The 22,320-nt window shown below is 38.5% G+C and overlaps 1 protein-coding gene across 2 annotated transcripts; it reads right to left on the bottom strand.

Annotated features, from left to right (window-relative positions):
- Positions 1-1,446: 1,446 nt before the first annotated feature.
- Positions 1,447-21,238, bottom strand: RHOH (ras homolog family member H). Of its 2 annotated transcripts, XM_090035789.1 has the most exons (3): positions 20,948-21,238; positions 19,785-19,881; positions 1,447-5,269 (listed from the first exon to the last, which is right to left on the bottom strand). In XM_090035789.1, the coding sequence occupies exon 3, from the start codon at positions 5,075-5,077 to the stop codon at positions 4,502-4,504; it is 576 nt and encodes a 191-aa protein (XP_089891915.1). In that variant the 5' UTR covers positions 5,078-5,269; positions 19,785-19,881; positions 20,948-21,238; the 3' UTR covers positions 1,447-4,501. The 2 variants fall into 2 exon arrangements, with proteins under 2 accessions (XP_089891915.1, XP_089891914.1); XM_090035788.1 differs by lacking the exon at positions 19,785-19,881.
- Positions 21,239-22,320: the final 1,082 nt, after the last annotated feature.

Genomic DNA, 22,320 nt, shown 5'->3' with positions numbered 1-22,320 from the left:
GGATAGTCAGGCTCTAAGGGTAGTCATTGATGGCTTGATGTCTAGCTCATGAACAACATATGTTCCTGGAGGCTGGGGGGGCACAGCAACAACCTGCAAGTGGCAGTGACTGTGGCGGTGGTGATGGCAAGTGGGGAACTGCTGCAGGTGACCGCAGCAGTGTCAGCAGTGAGGGAGGCGGTGGCAAGCACTGACCAGTGACCACACATAGACGCTGCTGGCTGCATTGGCAACAGCCACTGGCGATCAGCAACTGCTTGCAGATGCTGTCAGTGGGGGGGATGGTAAACAGTGACCACTTGCAGGCTCCACCAGCAGTCAGCAGTGCACGGCCAACTTCAGGGGGTGCTTGTGCATGGGCAACTGGTGCCTCTTGAGTTGGGTGGGTTACCAGACCGCTGATGGGGGTGGGGGTCCCCCAGGTGCTGATCACCAGGGGTACACATGCACCCCCTACGCATCACCAATGTGCACATGCACACACATGCACCCCCTGTGCATTACCAATGGTCTAGCTGGTAACCGATAACAAGTGGAATGCCCCAAAGGTAGTTTTGGGCCAGTTTTTTTCCAATAAGTTTATCAACAACCTGGAAGATGGGAATGCATCCTCAGCAAGTTTGCAGATGACACCAAGGTAGGGGGAATAGTACAACAAATGCTGTGTTAACTGGTGCCTTACAAGCCAGCATGCTCTGTTAACCGGCATGCCAGCTTGTAATGGAAAAGTGCAACTGAAGTGCCCACTGTGGCACTTGCGGTTTCAAAGAGCCCCCACGACCCGGGGGAAAGCAGCCTGTGCTGCCAAGCCCCCACAGCCCAAGGCAATAGCAGGCTGTGTGGGTCCCCCTCCCCGTCCCTCGGGGCCTGCAAGAAGGGGCAGTGATGTGGCAGGAGGGGTGGCAACACCCCAGACGTGGTGGGACAGGCAGAGGTCCAAACAGGCAAAGATGCAGCAATTTCATATTTAGGTTAGATATTAGGAGAAGCTTTCTCACTAGGAGGGTAGTAAAGCACTGGAGCAGAGTACCCAGAAAATTTGTTGAATCTCCATCCTTAGAGGTTTTTAGGACCCAGCTAGCCAGGATGGTCCTGCTTTGAGCAGAGGGTTAGACCTCTGCTTTGAGCAAAGGATGGTCCTCCTGAGGTCTCTTCCAACCCTGATTTTTTTATAATTCTATGATTTCCAGAAAATGAGTATGGTGACAAATCAGTTACTACGGAAATAACCCCAGAGAAATGTCTGAAATTAAAACAAGAGTCCAAAGATTTACTGCATGACTCTTCATACCTGTGTTTTAATGTTTGTAACACTAACAGTAACTTACCTTTAGTTAAGGTTACAGAATCACAATGTTAATAATGAAGGACTGTAAGATTTGGAATATAGAAAAAATCACGATTATTTCCCAAAGGATTTTAAGTTAGGGCCATGTACTGCAAACATTTGTGACCTTGAGGTAAGCTTACTCCTTTGAAATCCTACTGAGTTCAAATCCATTTCTGAGCATTCTAGTCTTCAGCATTTCTGTTGGCAAAGGGCTTGCCTGCATTGCCTTAAGTCTGATAAAAATTCAAGGGCATTACCAAGGCAAGAATATCAAAAGGCTGAGGAATGATTGGCATTAATTTGCTGTGGTCGTAGTTTGCAGGAGTCTGCAAGATTTTAAAGCCAGTATGAAAATTTCTAATGGGAATGATGCATTGTTTTCATAATGAAAGGTCTCCAATTGGAAAAAGATCAAAAAGATTACAATACTGGTAACTTTTTTAGCCTGGGAATTGTGTTTTTGTACAGTTGCTAGAGATCATACCAGGTTATGAATACCTTTATTCATGGGAACACTCCTGCTGAACTCAGGTTAGGTCTACATTACAAAAAATTGCCAGTACAACTATGTCAGGAGTGGCACAAAAGATCCCCTTAATAACAGAGCTACTTCAGCAGTCTTTTGGGGAGGTGGTTTAAACATCCTGTCAAAAGAAGTCCTTCTGCTGGTGTAAGTAGTGTTTTCACCAGAAGACTTTGCTAATATAGCTGCACTGTAAAGCAACTGTAGCACATATCTCAAGTTAAACAGAGTGTTTTTACTCTACCCATTCTTCCTGCTAAGTTCCCAGTCCAAGACATAAGTATGACAGAAGGAACAGGTATGTACCAAAATTAAATTACCGTGGGTCTTATTATTGTTCTTCTTCAGCTTCAGTTCTACTCTGCTGTATGCTGCTCTTACTCACTGTCATGGCAATATGTTCTGTGAGGCTTCTTGTATCCTTTTGATCACCATGCAAATAATGATCATCATCCTTTTGTTACAAGCTAATTCATTTCTTGAATTCAGAGGGAGAGAATGGTTTAATTTTCCAGGTTATCTTTGCTTACCAACAACTGGAATGGTATTTTGAGAGCAGTTCACTTCCCAGGTAAAAACCAAACCTAGAAGTTAAGTAGGATTTACCTGTGATGATAAAGAGCCTTTCTCAATATTGGAGGGGTCTGAAAATGCAAAATGCGAATCTTGAGGTCCATGCTTAATTTTGAAGTAGACAATATTTATTACACACATTTCCATTCAAAAACTAGCAGGAGTTTGCCTGAGTAAGGGGCCTATGAAAGCAGGATTAGAGCATTCTCCCATACCTTGATACAGAGAGGATTGCTCCCTTCCCCGTGTAGAAGGGGAAGTACCACCTTCCATGGTGCTATGCCTTTGGGCCCCACAGAGTGCACTGCTGCACAATGGAATGGATGAAGGCAAAGGTTGAAAGGAAAGGGCCAGGGACCCCTGATGTGTGATTTAGCCAGCTCCCCCCAGGAAAGCCACCCTACACAACAGAAACAAATCCTACTACACAAATCCTGTGGAGGAGGGACAAAGAAAGAGGAGAAGGATTGCTGTGGGTAGGCAAAGCCTTGAAGTCTTCAAGAGGACCACTGAGATGGCACGTGGCCTCTGCATAGGTAGCCTTGAACACAATGAGAGAGATCTCAGGGGATGCACAAAATATCTGGGTTACCCCACAGTAAGTAAGAGGGTTAAAGCCCACCTTCAGCTCTCTGTAAACCTAGTGGAGTTTCCCAGCCCAGAAGAGGGTTTTCTATACAGTACAAAAATCTGGTAAGGAGCTTAGGATTTGGCCAGTACCATAGCAAGGGCAGCAGCAGTGCACTGGCACTGGCCACTTATGCACAGAAGTGTCAAATCAAATGGAAGTAATGTTACATAATAGCTGGGGGAGGGGGCAGTTCTGCACACGACCTGTACTGGGTACCAAAATGCCTGGCTATGGCTCTGGTTTTCAACCCAACTACTGCTAGGTAATGGGTATTTAATTAATCATTCAAAAGCATCCAAAATGAATGTCTGGCACACAAGCTCCAAAGATCATTTCTTAATTATTGAAATGATATAAATCCAACAACATGTATTTAATTATTTTTATTAAAGTAAATTACTGTTTTTAGCAAAAACACTTTTGAGAAAAAATATCTATTTAAAAAATTGTGCGAGAGAATTTTAGTGCTCATAAAAATAGCTCATCTCTGAAGACCAAAATCTTCTGCCAACAGAACAAAGGCAGCACACGTAAAGACAGTATGAATGTCCTTATGCCAGGCCTGAAACCAGTGCCCTTTTGAGGATGAGAGAGCAAGTCAGTTTCCTCAGGCCCATCTAGTCCTTGTCCTTCTTGTTGAAACAGTTGCTAGTCTTCTGGGAGTTAGACTGAGACCACAAAATAAATCTGACATAAGACATAAGCTAGCTATCAAATGCCAATAGCTTTTGGTCACTCCTGGGCTGGGCAGGCTAGATTTGAACTCGCAAAGGTGAAAAGTTCTATTCCATTAATGATCCCCTGAGCATTCCAGTGCCCAGCCATTACTACCTCCCAGTTTTGCCTGAGTGACAACTGTAGAGTTTGGCCCTAGAACATTATTTTACAGATATGCCCAGTTGTATATGTGGCTAGCTAGAGGAAGAAAATATGCCAACACTCTGTATTAGAAGGGTTTAAAACAAAATGTACAAGTCTTTTTAAATAAACTATACAATGGTTAGACTTTATATACAACATTTTTAGAATCAAAGACTCCATATGGAAAATCTGTCAGCAGGATTTTCAGTCCAAACAAAAAGTCTTCTGTTGTTAAATAAATGGGGACAAATAAACCAACAACTACAATTAAAAAAATCACGATGATGGACACGATCCCAGTTCTCCATTTCAGGCTCATTCCAGTACTTTTTGACCAAACAACCTATGGTAACAAGAGTTCTGTTGCAGTTTGGTGCAGAAAGGAAATTTAGTTACACTTTTCAGTTTTGAAGGTATCCATGGAAAGGGGAAAAAAAGCAGGTCAGATTGAGAGTATAAGTGGCTCATCAAAAACACCAACATTGTGGTTCTCTCTCAGAGGCCATCTCACCTTCCACTTTCTGAGCCAGTATTACTCTGTGTAAGGAAAGAAGTGATGTGGCCAAAAGGCAACTGAGAGTACTTAAAAGATCTTGCACTCATTAATAGAAAAGAGCTTCCTCCTATTCTGTTTCTTGGCTTGATTCACTGCAGTCCGCACTGCGTGCTCAAATACCTGCTGCACTCCTCTGTTGCTGAGGGCAGAGCATTCCAGGTAGCCTTTGGCTTTGACCTCCCGGGCCAGCCGTTTCCCATCTAGTGGGCTGATGCAGGACGAACGATATGGTCCTGTTTCTCGCTGGTCAGTCTGAGTTGCCACCACTAAAACAGGGATTCGGGGCAAATGGTTCCTGATCTCGGAAATCCACTTACTCCTCAGGTTTAAAAAGGAATTGTGGTTCGCCACTGAATAACACATTAGTACTACATCAGCCTGTTGATAGGAGAGGGGACGGATACCTTTGAAGGCTTCACTGCCTGATGTATCCCAAAGGCCAAGGCTAATTTGCACACCATCCATGAAGACATCCACCCCTGTGTTTTCATACACCGTGGGCCTGTAAGCATCTGGAAAAGTCTCAGAGGTGAAACGTACCAAGAGTGATGTTTTCCCCACTGCGGAGTCTCCAACCAGGACACACTTGATTGAATCCAACATTTTCTCAGAGCCTGCCTCAAACTGTCCTGTTTCAGTGCACCAAGATGCTTTAGAAATAATTTCTATTCAGCAAGAAGACATCCAGATTTCTTAGCATTTCAAAATGTGGGTATTTCATTGGAGTATAAAATCCCCTTCTCTCCCACACAAGTGTATGATCCTGCCAACTCTTCAATGAGTCAAATGACCTTCCTGAAAGAGGAAAATTAAAATTTAACATTTATAACCCAATGAAAACAAACCAGTCATTCATCATCAAAATAAGCTTCTCAGGACATCTTTTTTGGTGGTTGCAAGTCATGTTCTTGAAGCAGGGATTAAAGGCCCCATTATTCCACCTAGTAGCATAAAAAAAATCACTCTAGGGTAAAAATTCAATAATGTTGTTTCTTTAGTATAACCACTTATATTACACGCAGGTCAGATCTCTCTAAGCAAATGGGGGTAAGTTTTCAGAAGCATGCAAGTCATTAGGAGGTCAAGTCCCTCCAGGTTTCACTGAGTATTAGGCTCCAAATACCATAGTTCACTAGTGAAAATATAATCTAGGCTCCTCAAGCACTTCTGAAAATGTATCCAAGCTTCTAGGTGTAACACATAAAAACACTGCACACTAACTAATTTGATTATTTAAACAGTGCTATAATTCAAGATAACACAGAACTTCTGTGATGACAACAAAGAAAAAACTGACTTTAGATATAGATCTCGTGACAGGAATCTTTTTTGGTCTTAGAAGTGATGCGGTATCTACTGCAATAAAAATATGCTTAACATGCCTTTGTTATATGTCTTTCAACAAAAAACTAAGAACATAAGGCAAGGGAATAGACCCTCCACCCCAACTGTTATACTGATGACGATACAATGATTTTGAAACTTAGTTTCAACAAGTTAATTACAAGTAACTGCATAGTGCTCCTCTGGACCCGACAAAAACTTAATCACATTTTCCAATCTTTGGAAATATTTTTCTCTTCTCCAATAGCTATGTGCAATATTCATGTAAGCATGAGAGAGACTTGATGATTGATTGTGCAAGAGAAATGAAGACTAAAAAAATCCCACAACTGAATTTCTAAATTGAATGTTCCTCTAATGAGCATTAAATCATTACTATATTTCCTTCATGTATGAAGAGTGGAGACAATTCTGGAGTTTATTTGTACAAAAGGAATGATCACTTCACAGTGACACATAGACAAATGCACTGCAGCAACCTACTTCAGTTTACAGCCCTAATATTTGGCTTTTCTAGCTATATATTTATAGTACATTACATGATTAAGCTGATTTCCCAGAGGATAAAAAACAAAACATCAGGTAGACTTGCATTGTTTTCAGTTGGCATCCATGGTACAATTTATTCTGCTTCTGTTTTATAATCAAGCATTGTCCTACCTCCTCTGATATCGCCAACTGCCTGGACAACCAAAGCAGAGAGTCTCACAAGTGACTGCCTTGTAGTCAAGTGAAGGTTTATTTTATAAACTGCTTCAAGTCCTGCCTGGCAGTTCTCATGCTAACTTCTCGTTATGGGTATTTAAAACAGTCATTGCAACAGAGGGTATTTCCTGGTTTGCAAGCTCAATGCGTGTCTCTTCACTGTTAAATTTGATTCTGAGAATACTGATAAGGTCCAATCACATCTATGTAACAGGAAATGAACAGTCCCATGAAGGGACACTTGATGCTGGACAGGGTTTAGTATATAATTTATTTTAAAACTGCCAATTTAAAATCTATAACCATTTTTTCTCCTGAGAATCAAGCATCTTCTGCAACACATATCACTTAAAAATAAGTTTACAATAAATCAAGCAAAATTGTAAATAGAAATATAGAAGATTTGACAAGTATACAAAGAATACACAGTCTGATTATTTGTACATGATAGTATATTTATTGTATTACTGCTATAGTTTACAAGTGTTATTGTTACTGTTTTAACACCTAATATTCCAGTGGCTTATACCTCAGACATTACTATTCTCTTCCAGATGAAATTTGACATACAAAGTCTCTTCTTCAGAGCACAAATTTCTTTAAATTATTTTCAGTCATTCTGGTTCTTTTGTAACACATTAGAATGAGAATAATAGAAATTACTAATTCAAATTGCTTCTTTCTCATTTTAAAATATCAAAAATGCAAAGGCAGATAGATGCATAGTTGTAGCAAGCAATGTGCCCTTAAAATGATTTTATTGCTTTGGATATTTTAAAATTAAAATGTAAAGGTGATTAAGAGTGAAAAAGATATTAATGGAATGATTTTATTACACATAAGTCTTGACATGTACTGACATGTACTGAAAAGAAGACATGTCCCATCACAAGAATATCTGCCTATTTTCAAACTAAAGTGTATCAAACTACAGTTCATAGATTTAGGAAACTGAAAAACAGCCAACAGGGGCTGTTCCCTGATCTAGATCTGCTATAAGTCTGTTATCAGCTGCACTGCCCAGTTTATCATATATGTTCTACACAAGCACATATTTGCTTTGAGATTGTATTTACACCAAAGACTGACATTTTAGAAGTAAAACTCCGTTATCAACTTTAACACAACCCTGTGTAATAAGTGAAGTCTTCTCTGACATGATTGTACAGCACGTGCAGTAACACAAAAGATGATAATTTATAAAGAAAGACACAATATAAGCAGAAAACAAGTTTTTACAGTCTTATTATAGGAGAACTAAAATTCAGCTTGTACGCATTACAGAAAACACTGCAGAAGCTCATTTAAAGATGAAGAAAAACATTTAGCTAAAACAGAAATGAACAATATGTGTATGATGTCCTATAAAAATCCTGATGTAGGGCAGTAATAAATATGAGCTTTAAAACATAGTAGCAATACAGCACTTTGTTTTCTAACCCACAGGGCTAGAAAAAAACAAAGTTATAGTTCCTTTCCACTGCAATACGTGGCAGAATTTGACACATTGCATATCACATTGCCCAATTGTGTGTGATCACCTAAAAAAGACTGCTTTAGAAACTCCTAGTCACGGAGACATGAATTTAGGTTGCAATGGGAATCTTAACTAAATTTCTTAATACCTGTACAATCAAATGTAATGCTGACTTAAGAGATGTATGCATATAATGTTATAGAAAAAGACAAAAGGCAAGTAAACATTTAAAATATTGTGAGAGATTTTCAAAGGCACAAATAGTAGGGAGTTGCCGCACTTGTATTTCAGCCTAAATGAACTTTATGATTTTGAAAGTCTCCCCAAAAAAGGGTGAAAAAAGGGGGAAAAACTCTGAATGAAAGAAATGTTAAAAACAAGAATGCAGAGAATGGATTGCAGCAGGATATAATGGAAATCTACAGTCAAATCCTGGTCCCATTAAAGTCAGTATAAAATCCCACTGATTTAAACAGAACTAGTGTTTCAATTCCATCACATCTGTAATACTGATTCCACAACTGAATCATATAATCTACAGAGTGAAGGACCAACTATGTCCAAACTTGCATGTGTGCACAAGGTAAAAAAAGGATACAAGTACTCCTCACTCCTTGCATTTCCTGTGCACAGATTAATCACATGAGAATCATGAAGCTCGGGGATTACCAGGATTGTGCAACCAGTACACTTAGCAGTAGTAGCTTCTCCAAAGGAGGGCAGACCGCTGCCTCACTCCTTCCCACTGAGCAGTGGTGCTAGCTAGTCCACGAGAGAAGATGATACCACTTGCTACCTAGAGCAGTGCCCCTCAAGCACCAGAAGGCTGCTTGCTTTAGGCACAATACCTTTCAAGAGCTGTCATCAGACCCCTGCGCTCCCAAAATGCTCAATATGAGACTGCTACAGCCCAGTTCTTACCATCTCTGTGCAGCAACAGTACAGAGCCTGACCTGCAAACATACATTTAAGTACCTTTGATCACAGCAGCAATCCAATTGTTGGTCCACTCAATGCAATAAAGGCACAATACTTGTTTGTGTGAGCATTTGCAGGACTGGGCTCACTAATTATACTATCTACTCAACAGTTTAATCTGTTACATTAAAAAGAAACATAAAGTGTTAGTGACCCACTGACTTCTGGGGAACTATTTTAAAACTGCAAAACCCAACATGGCTTTCTTGTCATACAGAAAAGTAACCAGGGTCCTAGTCCTCAGCAAGAAAACGTGGGAACAACAGCACAGCAACACAAAGCTCATTACCAGGCCTGGATTAATGCATAGGCAAATTAGTTACATGCATAGGCAAGTTAGTTACATGCTTAGCTGTGGGGGTCCCCAGTCCTTCTTTCTGCAGCGGTGGCACAAATGGCCCTGTCCACCTCCCTTCCCTTTCCCTCCAGTGGCCCCACCACTGAAGCAGCTGCTTCCTAGCAGCAACTCTGAGACCCACTCACTGCCTGTGGGCAGTAGCACCAAGGTGGGGAGAGGCATTTTGATCAGCCCAGGAATTTGTTTGCCTAGGGCCTACTAAAGGGTTAATCCAGCCCTGCTCATTACAGAATAAGGGCCCAATTAAATATATAGCCAAAAGAATGAGCACTGTTTGTGGCCAACAATTTCAGCAGTTAACTGACTCAGGAACATGAAGATCAGGAATTATGTAGGTTTGAGCTGCAGAACTAAATGAGACTATATTTTTCAATTTTACCACTAAGAATAAAGGCTTCTTTAAGGCCTAGGGTATGGTCTGTTGTGGTCAGACATCCAGAAGAAAGAGACAGGATCCCATTATCTGAACCAGCTCTATTCTAATCCTACATTTGTTACAAATTCAGGCTCTTTCTAGAGTAAACATTAAAAGGAGTTAGGTAATATGTGACAGAAGAGTGTAAGCAAGGCACTCCAGCTTTTACATATGTAAAACTGTATTGAATATTAAAGTAAGGTACATGCTAGTTTAATCATTGGTCTAACCCTACTGCAGCTGCATTTGATTGTAATTCTTGTAACTATCAGTATTCAAGTTACGAGAAGCAAGGTCTTTTATACTCAGTTATGTAAGATCCATAGTATCCAAGTTGGTTATATCATGAGATTTAATATCGCATGGAAGTGATATTGAAAAGTGGAACCTCACTCCCATCAGAGGTTCCAAATCTTTAAAAGATTTAAGTTTGCTGTATAATACTCAGATACCTGCTCTGCCTTTTACCAGGCATGGAGCTCCCCTTGATCACAAACTGGGAGGAGGGTACCTCACAGTATGGTCGGTAGCCCTTTTTCCATGACATCCACTTTTTTGCATTCTTTATAATCGTTATACTTTCAAATTGTAATAATTAAATGTTGCCCCTTTTGTTTTCTGTAAATATAAGGTTCTTAAGAGGGCTAGGGAAGACAGATGGGTGGAAAAGCCTTCAGTATGCTGAACAGCAGACAACTTTATATAGCATCTTCATTTCTGCCAATATAATCTAAAATGTGGACTGCAGTACTCAGTGTCTGGGGAGACTGATTTGTGACTAAAAGCTAACTAGTGGAGTCCCAGACCTGCCACCACAGATCTGATGCTGAATGGTTGGGAAAAAGCAACCAGAAGATAAGGCAAGAATAACATTAGCCCTTTTGGCCAATAATATTGCCCCTGAGGCTTTGGGCCTAACAGCTGTGGATTGAGTTTACAGCTGGGAGAGCAGTTAGAAGGTCAGGTAGCACCGACAGGGTTAAATGTCTTTTATATTTAGGTGCTATTGAGGCAATACTTTTAGGAGGTAAATGCCAGACTCTTTTTGTGATTAACTGTATTTTTAAGAACTTTGTCCAAAAGGCACTATTTATATAGTTTTTATGCATTCAAATAAAAAGGGGGAAGTCTCCTACATAAGAGTAATGTTAGGATAACAATTCGCACATTTATTAATAAATAAAACATTTATTACTATTTTTGCCTCAAAACCAACTTTTAAAAAAAACAAAATAAAATGAATGGTCCTGATCATGACAAGCCTGAAGGGGAAAAATTTATTTGTTTTCAATTTTCTGAATCAGAAAATGGAAGCTAAGACTTACCTTACTTTTTACTCTTCTTTAAAAACAGACACTTCTTTATCAAATCTGCAGTTCAAAATGGCCAAACTTTTGTGTTTAAATATTGTAAAAAAATCCTTTTTGCTTTGACATGAGCAGTGTCTAAAAACCCATGAAAATTTTAACCCCCCAATTTTTTTCTTCAGAAGGTTAAATGTTTGAAATTGAAAATAAGTGACAAATAGTCAGACATTTTGTGTATGTTGTTTTTAGTAAATTATGTTGTCCTATCAATGTTGAAGCGTAAAGCTTCTTTAGTTGGAACAGAGTTTTTGCTTTAGACTGCTGGTATAATATAGCCCAATATTATTTAGAAATTAAAATATTGCATGAAGTTCAGATTTTTCATATAATGGAATAAAAAACATTACGCATAAGAAAATGTATATATAAATATGCGCATGTCCCTATGTATGTGTTTTTAAAAATATATATAATATATGCTGAGCTATTTCTACAACTGATGGTCTTTGGTGGCTAAGTAGGTTAATAAAAACATGCATTTAAATACAGACAAAAATGGGTCATAATATTACTAAAGATCTGTCCAGATCTGTCAAAGACTTCAAGGAGAGATTGATTTGTCTATAATATTGATTTTATATTTTTATTAATAATTTAAGGAAATATTAAATTTCCCCGAAATTTTAATTTTTTTTTATTTGGGTTTGAATATGTTGTTAATGCAGCCACACACAAATTAAACATGTGTCTATTAATTAGAACAACATGAAAAAGGGGAAAAAAAGGTCTGAGCAGTCTAATGGGCTAATTTTAGATATCTGAAGCTAGTCAATGAGAAATATGGGGTACGGTTGCCAACTCAAATAGTCAGTGAGAAATATGGGCTACAGTTGCCAACCCTCCCAGATTAGCCGGGAGTCTACCAGAATTGGCTTCAATCTCCTGGTCACTATTCAAAGTAATTTGGGAGACTGATATTGTGAACGGATTTAACAGTGCAGTACAATTAATGACATTACGTCATGCTGGAAAAAAAATCTCCCGGAATAGCTTCAGTCAGAGTTGGCAACCCTAATATAGGCATATCTACACCATCTACTTGCCACACCGGAGTGCCATGTTGAAACACACTGCACTATTCTACCTGCACTGCCTTCTGACCTGGAAGCTATGTAACCCTCTTCATGTGATACAGAATTTGGACTAATTAGCTAGTTCCTCTGGGTGAACTTCACCCCTTGCCAGAGTCCCCTGAACAGGCCTGAACCAATTCAATGCCCATGGAAATCAAAAGAAATCAAAGCACCACTGCTTCACGCCTCAAAAGAATGATTTATTTCATGCACTGTGGGTGCATCTACATGTGCATATTAATGTGAAGCAATAAACTTTGGAGTTGGTTCTGGGCACTGAGTTTACATGTGCTCCCAGGACCACAGCATGTGGGGCTGGGTCAGAGGAGCCTCCGCTGGCAGGGGACCCAGGGGATCAACCTGTCAACCTGAGGCTGCTCCAAACTGGCTCAATGTGCTGCAGAAGGGCTGGCTAGGGCATGAGGGTGCTTCAGTGCAAGGCTAGCCAGCAGGTAGCCCCAACACCCTCATGCCCCAGCCAACCAGGTCAGCATCTACATGTGCATTCCTGTGAAAAAACTCCCTAGTAGGATATGTATTTACAAGTGCTAACCTACTGCAGAGTTTATTAGTTTCCTGCAGCCTAATAAGGCCACACCTATAGATGCCAAGCTGTTTACAGCAGAGCTAATTACGGACCTCCACAGTAAATGTCTCATGTAGACGTACCCTGTGTCTATCTAAAATTGTTCTTACTTGATATATCAGCCTTTGTTTGAAAACAGCCTTTGTTTTTTATCCTCAACTTTAATACCTTTAGTTCTGTATTCTTAACTTTTTCTTGAATTGCATCTAAGATATAACTGCATTTTAGTGATGGATATACATATCCACAAGGCGGGATTCTATTCCACCTAGTAGGCATCCAAGTCAACTTAGGCACATAAGTGTAATTCTATTCTATCCTGTTCAAGTCCTTGTAAATCTGTAATACATCTACTTCTGTACCACACTCTGCCTCGTAAGAGCTGGACACAAAAATCAGGAAAGACCCATTTACTGTTTTACTTAACAGTTTTTCAGGGATTCAGGTAGGATAAAGCAGTAGCCTAATGAGGGCAGGATGAGCCAGACACCAGGCCTGGGGGTCAATTTTGAGAGGATGCCAGCAGTGTTCCAAAGCACTCTGAACCCTGCTGTCCAATGTTTGGGACCCTTCTACCCACTTTAGAACGCACAGCAGCATCTATGCTCAGGGTACCAAAATTGCTTAGATGCACCCCAGGGGTGGAATAGAATTGCACTCAGGCACCTAAGTCCACTTAAATCCCCAAGAGGTGGAGCAGAATTTGGCCCCATGGTGTATTAAGTAACCTCCATATATATCCATCTAAGGTATATGGTCTTCATTACTCATATGCAGGGACCTATCTAAATTGCACCAGAAGTATGCTATGCAGTGGCTTCTTTAACCTTGGTTTTTCTGCCGTGCGCCCTCCAACCCCTACTGCTGATTGGTGGAGGGGCCCTGTCAGCCACACCACTTGCTACGTGCTACTGATCGTCCGAAAGGCAAAAACCACAGATTGAAATATGTTGCAGTTTTGGCCTCCTGGCTGGTCAGCTTCAACTGGCAGGGACACCAGGGCCCCTCCACCAATCATCAGTAGGGTGGGTGCACAGTGAAAAGAGCAAGATTAAAGGAGCCACTGCCCAGTGTGCTTCCACTGCGATTTAGGTAGGTCCTTAGTCATATGTGCATTGCTACTGAAATACAGCTACTTTTAGATCAAGATATGCACACATTCAAACATAAGCATTCACATATACACTTTATCTCTATTATTTTTACACATTACACATCTTTTCATAGTTAAAACTGAAGATGTGTTGAATCTGTACCTGTTCTGCATAGCAAATAATATATTTAATTACACAGTAAGTTATTTAGTAAAATATATTAATGCTATATTATGTTGAATATTAGTGCAAATTTGAGAGACAATGTTCTCATATCTAAATTTTGCAGTTACTTCAGTTGTGTTACTTTTCTAAGTTTTCAGAGAGCAAATTCAAAATTGAGTGAGCAGTAGAATCTTGTTCGGAGTGCTAGCGATTGGTACGTTTTTTCATGGCAACAAGGAACTCACTGAATATCTTTAATGCTGTAGTCCCAAAAGTCCTCATTCTCACAGCTTTTTTCCTGTTTGTTTGGTAAGAAGCTTTGAAAATCTTTGTTTGGATATTAGCCATAGTAACTGTTATCTTTCAGAAGACAACTATTTGTCAGAGATAGCTTTAGTGTGGAAATATATCTGTAGCTTGTTTATTAATCATTTTGTAAAGCACACTGCAGGTGGAAACTGTACTATAAAATATACAGTTTTTTCAGCATTTGCTGCTTTAAGCTTTTTAACTTTTTAATTGTTGTTTACATTGCATACAAGGTAATTTATATGTGACTTACTTGCAAGGTCTAATTCACAATTCAGCCTACACCATGTGGCTGTAAAGACAATGTAAATGTGTACCTTACAGGGCAATCAACTAAAGCTTTTTCTCACGTTTATGATTCCCTTAGGGATTCTTTTTTTAAAAACAAAATTAATTAATTATAAAAAATAAATGTATCCACAACTTTAAAGCCCCTTATACTACCAAAAATGTATCCAATTTTCACATATTTTAGAACCCGCAGTTGTAAAATCAGCATAAATAAGTATTTACAGGATATGTAGGTAAAGCTCCTGTCTCGCATTTATAGTCTCCCTAGGATTTTTTGTTTTAACACAGTTTCATTAAATACATAAAAAAATGCAGAGATAGCACTAAAACCCAATACCCTGTCCATATGGAATCCATTTGAAATGAGAGGGTTTCTACTTGAGTAAAAGTCCAGGTAAGCTAATCCTATTTTGAAATCAAGGCTGTTATTATTATATAAGTGACTGTGCTGTTATGTTTTGCTTTGTTTTGTTTTCTTTTTTGATCTTTTTTGTTTTTAAAGTGACACAAATTATACAGAGGTTAAGAGCCAACACTAATGTGTCCCCCACACCATCCCTACACAAGTCAGTATGGAATTTGGCCTGGGGTGTCTACTTTACTTCAGCTTGGATGCTATGTAACCTTCACATCTTGTCACTTTTATATAAATTGTGTAAAATGGCAGGTGGCTTTGGGCCATGTGGGAGATTTTAAGAGGAAAAAATGTATCAAAGAGTGGATTTTCAGATTCCTTCCACTACCAGAAATAAATCATTTATAGAGACTTTCCATGGTACAATTTTGCAAGAAGCCATTTTAGTTTCTTATAGCTGGCCTACAATTGCCTTTCATTTAATGAATGGATAGTGCATGTTATAATCTTGGGCTAAATTTTACTGCTGTGTTTTTGTGCAGAAAGGGTAGACAGGAATATTTTTTAAATGTTCTTGATTTATAAGGGAGCCTTAGTACATTTTGCAGATAATGGCCATTTACATGAAAAAAATAAACATTTTGAGAGAGGGGCCTGAATGACACATTTTGAAGCTGTATATGAAAAATTCCAATGTTAGATTGAATTGATCCAAGATTAAATTGTTTCAAATTCAATGGAAATTCACATACAATTAAAGCGTGAATTTTAAAAGTGAGTTTTGGATGTATAACAATAAAATGTTCCATATTGTAGAGCCCTCATTTATTTTATTGTATAACTTGCCTTTGTATTGAGGAAATCAAAAGTAAAAAGATGAGTAAAGGAAGAAAGTACAGATTATTCAATATGTAATTGGTTTGATACAATGACTAAAATTTAAAAATCTGTAAAAAGCTGAAAGTTTAAAAGTATCTTATATACTCAATATATGTTCAGTACTCCTCGCAAACAGACTTTCATCAAAATGAACAAAAATAACACTTGGCTTTATTGTTACAATGAAAGATTTAAGGCAGTCTTTCAAAGACCATGAAAATGGAAGACAATAAAATATCCTTAACTGAATAGGACTCTAGGTCTCCCACATTTGCATTTTGAGAATCAGCCTTTTCTGTAACTATTAAGTACAAGAACAGCCTTTAAAATCAGATCCATATCACCTGTGAGGAATACAGAAATCAGCAGGTGTTACAATGAGGTTAGTTGAGTGAATGTAGCTTATTTAGATAAATATACTATGCTGCAAACATATGCATACTGAAAACAATAATGTATGGTACATTAACCACAATATTCATTCTGGCAGATCCACTCTTGTTCCTTGGCTGTCTGTTCTTTCATATCCTTCCTCCTGATCTTTGACATAAACAGATTACTCTAAAACTACAAAAAATGGTTTACATTCAATTCACTACCAGTTTTTAAGGAACTACTCCCCTAGGCTGAGGGGTAAGTCAAGAACGCCATTTTGGAGTGAGGCAAAAGAGCTAAATGACAAAAACATTGACATCGAGGAAAAATAGATCCAGCAGCAATGGAACACAATCGACATCATTAATACATTTCTTATCATGGACCCTACAGCTAAACCTAATGGCTTTGTTTTACCAAGGTGAAGCTGGACAACGTTGAACAGGATTCCTACTGGACAAGGTGGATGTAACTACCTACTACATAAATGGAATTTTATTAAAGATCCCAAATGTGAGGGTGGAGAAATCCAAACTATAGCACACATCATGGAGGAATGTCCTATTTATCATTTCAATGGTTGTATTTAATACCTGCACCAGACTACGGATGATGTCTTGCAATGAATATCAAATCTAAAACTGTCATGCTAGCCTTATCCCTCAGTGCTGTTGTTTATAGGTTGTTTATAGTTTGTTCTGTCATTCAGTTGTTGTATCCCATATGAACAAATAAAATAATAAATAAAATGTTCATTCTCGCCCCATGTACGTTGGGCCTTTCCCATCTTATATGTCATCAATTGCATCCCTTTGGGGAAACCCCCAAACCAGCAACAGAATACATTTTTGGTTTTTTAAATTTTGAAGTTTGAACTGAACATTTTACTTGCCCACCTGAATGAAAAAAACAACCCTTTGAGTTCAATTCCACCCTGATAAGGTATGAATTTTCAATTCCAGTAACTTCTCTGGGGGCTGTGCAGGTATATCAGAATACACTCTACATAAATTGTCTTCCAATATCCAAGCACAATTAGGAAAGGCAGGCAAAGTAGTTTAATCTGTGATAAACCCAGAATTAGGAACAAACAAGTATTTCAGGCCACTTTTTCTTTAGGATCAATAAACAGATGTGCCTGGTCAAATGTTCTTCAGTCACTTGAAGTGCACTGATATAACCAAGAGCACAATTCAAGCTACTGTGTCTACCAGCTCTTCCATACTTTGGACAGTTAAGCCTCATTATGCAAATGTTTTGTACAAAGAGCTCCCATTGCTAAGACTCAGCAGATGCATAACCTGCTTTTTGGCTCCAAATTTCTAACTTTTCAGCACAGATCAGACTGTGCGGGGGGAGGAGGGGTATAAGGGAGGTTTTCAGTTTGTCAATTAGCATTAGAAATTAAGCACAACTAAATTATGCTAAATAGGTAGGAAATTGTGCTTGGCTTTATGTAAAAGCGCTGAGGGCAAATTATGGCCTTCAAACTTTGTTGCTATTATTGCTTTGTTATGTGCAGCCAGATCTCTAAGGTGCTGGTCCAATATTTTAAAACTCATTTTCAACTCTGGTGCAATGAGGCCTCCCTTTCTTTATTTCTTTATTACTTTATTGTTATCTTAATGTTGTAAATTAGGGGCACGTTATGAGGTCTTATCACGAAAAAGTTTGAAACTGACCATTAGATCCATACAGAGCTAGTCAAATAATGAGAATCTATTTCTGTGAAATACTTTGAAATGTCAACATTATTTTCAGTCTAAAAAGATTAATTCTAAGGAGCATTTTTCATGGTCTAGAAATTGTTTATGATCTAGTCATTTCTTTTGCAATTTTTTTATTAAAATATTGAAATGGTTATCACAACATTTAATTTAACTGAAAATTTTACATAATCTCTTTAATAATACTCCAATATAGTTAATAAAAATGGCACTACCAGCATTTTAGGAATAAAGTAATCATTTAATTTTAAGGAATAATATCCCATTTTAAAATGAAAAACTATCCGCTACCCTTCTGAAAAATTACAACCAGCTAGATGATTACAAGGAGACTGAGATGACAGATAAGCTATCTAAGGGCCTGGTGTTAATGACTTCCAGACTGGTCCCAAATGACACACTACACAGAAAGGCTGCTTGAAAGCTTCCACTATAAGATCAGCTATAGGAAGTTTGCTACATTACTAATTCTATTGGTTTCCAGTTAGCTTCTGAGTATGGTGCATTGGGGGTTCATTTAGAGCCTTAAACCCCTATATGGTACGCGTATCTACATGAAACACTTGCTGCGGAGCTGACTAATTAGCTCCACAGTAAAGGTCACTGTCTACACCTGTGGTGCTATTAGGATGGAGTAAAATAATTAACTCTGACATAAGACAGTACTTCCCAACACAAGTACTATCCTACAGTGGAGTCATTTACTCAACTGCAACAGACATGTAGATGCTGATGGGCCGAGCTGGGGCACAAGGGTGCTTCAGTGTGGGGGCTGCCTGCTGGCTAGTTCCACAATGAAGCACCCTCATGCCCCAGTCAGATCCTCTCAGCAGGTTGACCCAGGTCAGAGTAACCTCAGGCTGAATAAGCCCAGGAGCCAAAAATTTCTGCAGAAACTGCACTGGAGTTTATTCATCCATATTCATTGCACGTGTAGACATGCCCAGTGTAGTTCAACGTATGCAAAAGTTTCCCTCTCTGCTGTCCACTGCAAAATCAGCTAATACTTTTTGTTAATAGCTCAGAAATTTGCACAGCTGGAGGCTGCAAAGAGGGCTAAGGATAGAGGTTTAGTTTATGCTCTTACTGTAGCAGAATTAAATGTGAAAAGCTTCTTCTGATGCTGCTAATTTTTGTAGTAGTGTTGTAACATTGTTGTCACCATAAAAGTCAAGTGAATATGTGAGCACCAAAACTTGTTCAGTAATAACTTAAACATTTGAGGCCAGATTCTCATTTACAATAAGGCCATTTTATATTATTTTGCTCTGGCACTGTTCTTGGCCTTATTTTAATAGTGACACAGGCCCATTGACTATATTTTAAATGTTAATTTGCTCAGGGGCTTAGACAACAAGTACAGGTTATTTATAAACACGTAGATGACTAACTTTCCCATCATGGAGCATCTACTCTAGTGAGAGTAAAACTTCTAAGTAAATTTCCGAAGGTGCTTCTCCGTACCCAAAATCAACACACACAAATCTCTCATAAAACTTCAGCTGTGCCCCATACCCAAATAGGATGTTCACGTCAGGGTCATATCTCTCCCCCTTTAAAAACCGGATGCATTTACACAATATATATTTAAATCTATCTTTAATAAATGCCATTAAAACAAAATATTTATGGTTGTTTGTAACTGCTTTTTAAAAATAAAAATAAGTTACTCTAAGTGGTCTTATTTATAAATGTAAAATACAATGCCATGTGATGCAACGTTCTATCTGATCTGCAGCAGCAGCACACAAGCATCACCAGAAACAGAGAAAAACTAAAGCCATTAAGGACTGCCTTATCTCTTTTTCGTACCTCTAAAAATGTCATCCTCAGGACAAATCTATGTTAAAGATGGCCTCTTCCAGATATCACAACCTTGCACCTGCCCATTGCACTAATGGAAACAGAGCTGAAAGAGGAGGAGAGAAAATCTTAGACTCACAATCATATTTGTTTTTAGGGGATCTGAGAGGATCCCAGAACATGGCTGACATTACATGATTTTCCATGATCCAGTCTCTTTAAACCTCTCTCTTCATTCATGTCTTATATCAACTAATTCTTCATTTGCAAAGAAATATGGCCATTTTAATAACAGTTCTGACATTTGAAGGACTAGCCTCACAAAACATAACCTTGGAATGTGTATCTGGGTGGATATACACCCACCTACATATGTGACCAGATCACGTCATGAAAATAATGCGCCTGTTTTACAACAGAGAGGAGGTGAAAGAGTACATGTGAAATGGAAGAGGAGAGTTGTGTTCAAGGCCTTTTAGTTGGGAAGAGTGCAGACATGAAAGACCCCTAGTTGCACCAGGGTCCAGATAGAAGTAGGAATGGAGATGAAAACAGCTAATAAAAACTTTTAAATACTAATTTTACTGTATAAAAACATCAAGCATTCTACCTTTCTGACAAATATCACTAAAACAATCTAAATTTATGATATAACTTTTAAAAATAAAATAATATGATTTTCTCTCTCAAGGACAGAAGGGACAATATTTCCCCTTTAATTATGCTGGGTTACATGGCATACGTACATATGTAGAACTCTACTGACTTCACTGGAGTTATTCATGGTTTACACCACCGTAAATCAGGTCAGACAGACCCATGGTCTTTAGATTAATTGATTTCCTTTCTTTTTCTAACACCAAAAAATTGTGTTAGTGGTGCATTTAATAATACAGATTCCTTGTCTGAGAACAGGTCATTTTAAGCTAAAGTAAAGAAGTCTTTAAAGCAAACAAAACATGCATATTAAGAAGCATGCCAAGGACTAGATTATATTTAAAATACAATGTCACAAAGACAAATATATAATATCAAGTATTTGTTGCGAAACCTATAGCATTTTATATAAATTTTTATTAGAGGAGACAATAGTGACAGCGACAAACACTAACCTTGATTTAAATTATATACTTACATAATGGCATTTAGGAAGAAAATTCTTAAAGACTCACCAGACACAGGAAGTTGAACGAGGCTCTCGAAAATAAATGTTATAGAAGGCAGAACATTCTAAGTGCAGGTGGGAGATAAAGAAGAAAATGTGAGCTCTAAGTTTTTTCTTCAGTTGAATTTTCCTTACCAGGTTCTCAGTATTTTACTTAAGAAAGATAAAAAAAAAGCCCAGGAGACTGGGTTTAGTTAATCTGCTGGCAGGGGCAGCAAAGCAAGATGTAATGTAACAAGAAATAGGCGAGTGGTTTAGTATAAGTCAGCTTCCTGGAGAGGGTTCTCAGCTCTGCCTGTGTGGGTTTTGTTGTGGGTTTGCCTGTGAGTGTGTGTCTTCTTCTCTCTGATGACTATATATGAATGCATGTAAAACCTACCCACAGAGCCAGATGGGGGGAGGGGAACAAGGCAAGTCCATACTGCACTACGGTATCTCTGCAGCTTGCTGCTCCCTTTGTCACCTCCTCTCTGTTGTTCTTGCATGGGAATAGCACAGCCCACTCACTTCTAAGGAAAGCAGCCCAGCTGCCCACAGTCTTATCTATAATTAAAACTTCCACCAGCTTGAAGGGGGGCTCTGGTGCATAGACACCTGCCCTAAAACGATGAAATTAATTTAGTGGACCTACTACAAAGCCTAGTGTGGATGTTCCTTAACTGATATAAGCCTAGTTCATCAGAGTGTAGCTTAATTAGATGAAGAAATTAATTAAGATGAATGGAATTAAATATTTCCACACTGGATTCAGCATTAATTTCAGCTAAATTAAATTAATTTTGAAGTCACACCTTTCATTAAACCGATGAAACTCTCAGTCAAGACCTTGGTCTTAACTCAAAAAATGAAGAAGGAGAGAGTGATTTAGGTCATTGATGGTGTAGCAAATATCCTGTCTTGACAATTAAAAGAGTAAACTTTTCAGTCATGTTAGTTCAAATCAGTTTGTGCAGGATAACTGAAAGGCCCTGTTAAGACTCAGGCCTTGCTTACCTTTGAATTTTTTTCTGATATATCCTCCTGGAAATTTAAACCATATCACTGTACCAGTATAACTTCAATGTGTAAACAAGTCATTCTCAACCAGGGTGCCACAGCATCCTTTTAAGGGTGATGCACAATATTAGCACTATTACGTGTGCACACTTACAATTCACAAGATAAAGCCAGAGATTTCAAATAGGAATCCATATTCTCAAAACCATTCGGACTTGTTGTGATCTTTCTGAGTTCTTTGCAACAGAAGAATCATTCTATTATTTCTCTGTAGTCAAAAAAAACTAGTGGAAGTTAAGAGATGGCATTTTCCAAACTGTGCTTCAAGTTCAGTGAGGAGTGCCTTGCATCTAAAAAGATTAAGAACCACTGGCATAGACACTG

This window comes from Crocodylus siamensis, chromosome 2 (genome assembly GCF_052110815.1).
Source record: "Crocodylus siamensis isolate JL-2025a chromosome 2, ASM5211081v1, whole genome shotgun sequence".
Classification (NCBI taxonomy): domain Eukaryota; kingdom Metazoa; phylum Chordata; order Crocodylia; family Crocodylidae; genus Crocodylus; species Crocodylus siamensis.
Note: the sequence above shows the minus strand (reverse complement) of the source record. Positions and strands in the feature narration are given on the sequence as shown.

Excerpts from the sequence above, each read along its gene's own strand:
- RHOH (XM_090035789.1), bottom strand. The coding sequence starts at position 5,077 with ATGTTGGATTCAATCAAGTGTGTCCTGGTTGGAGACTCCGCAGTGGGG.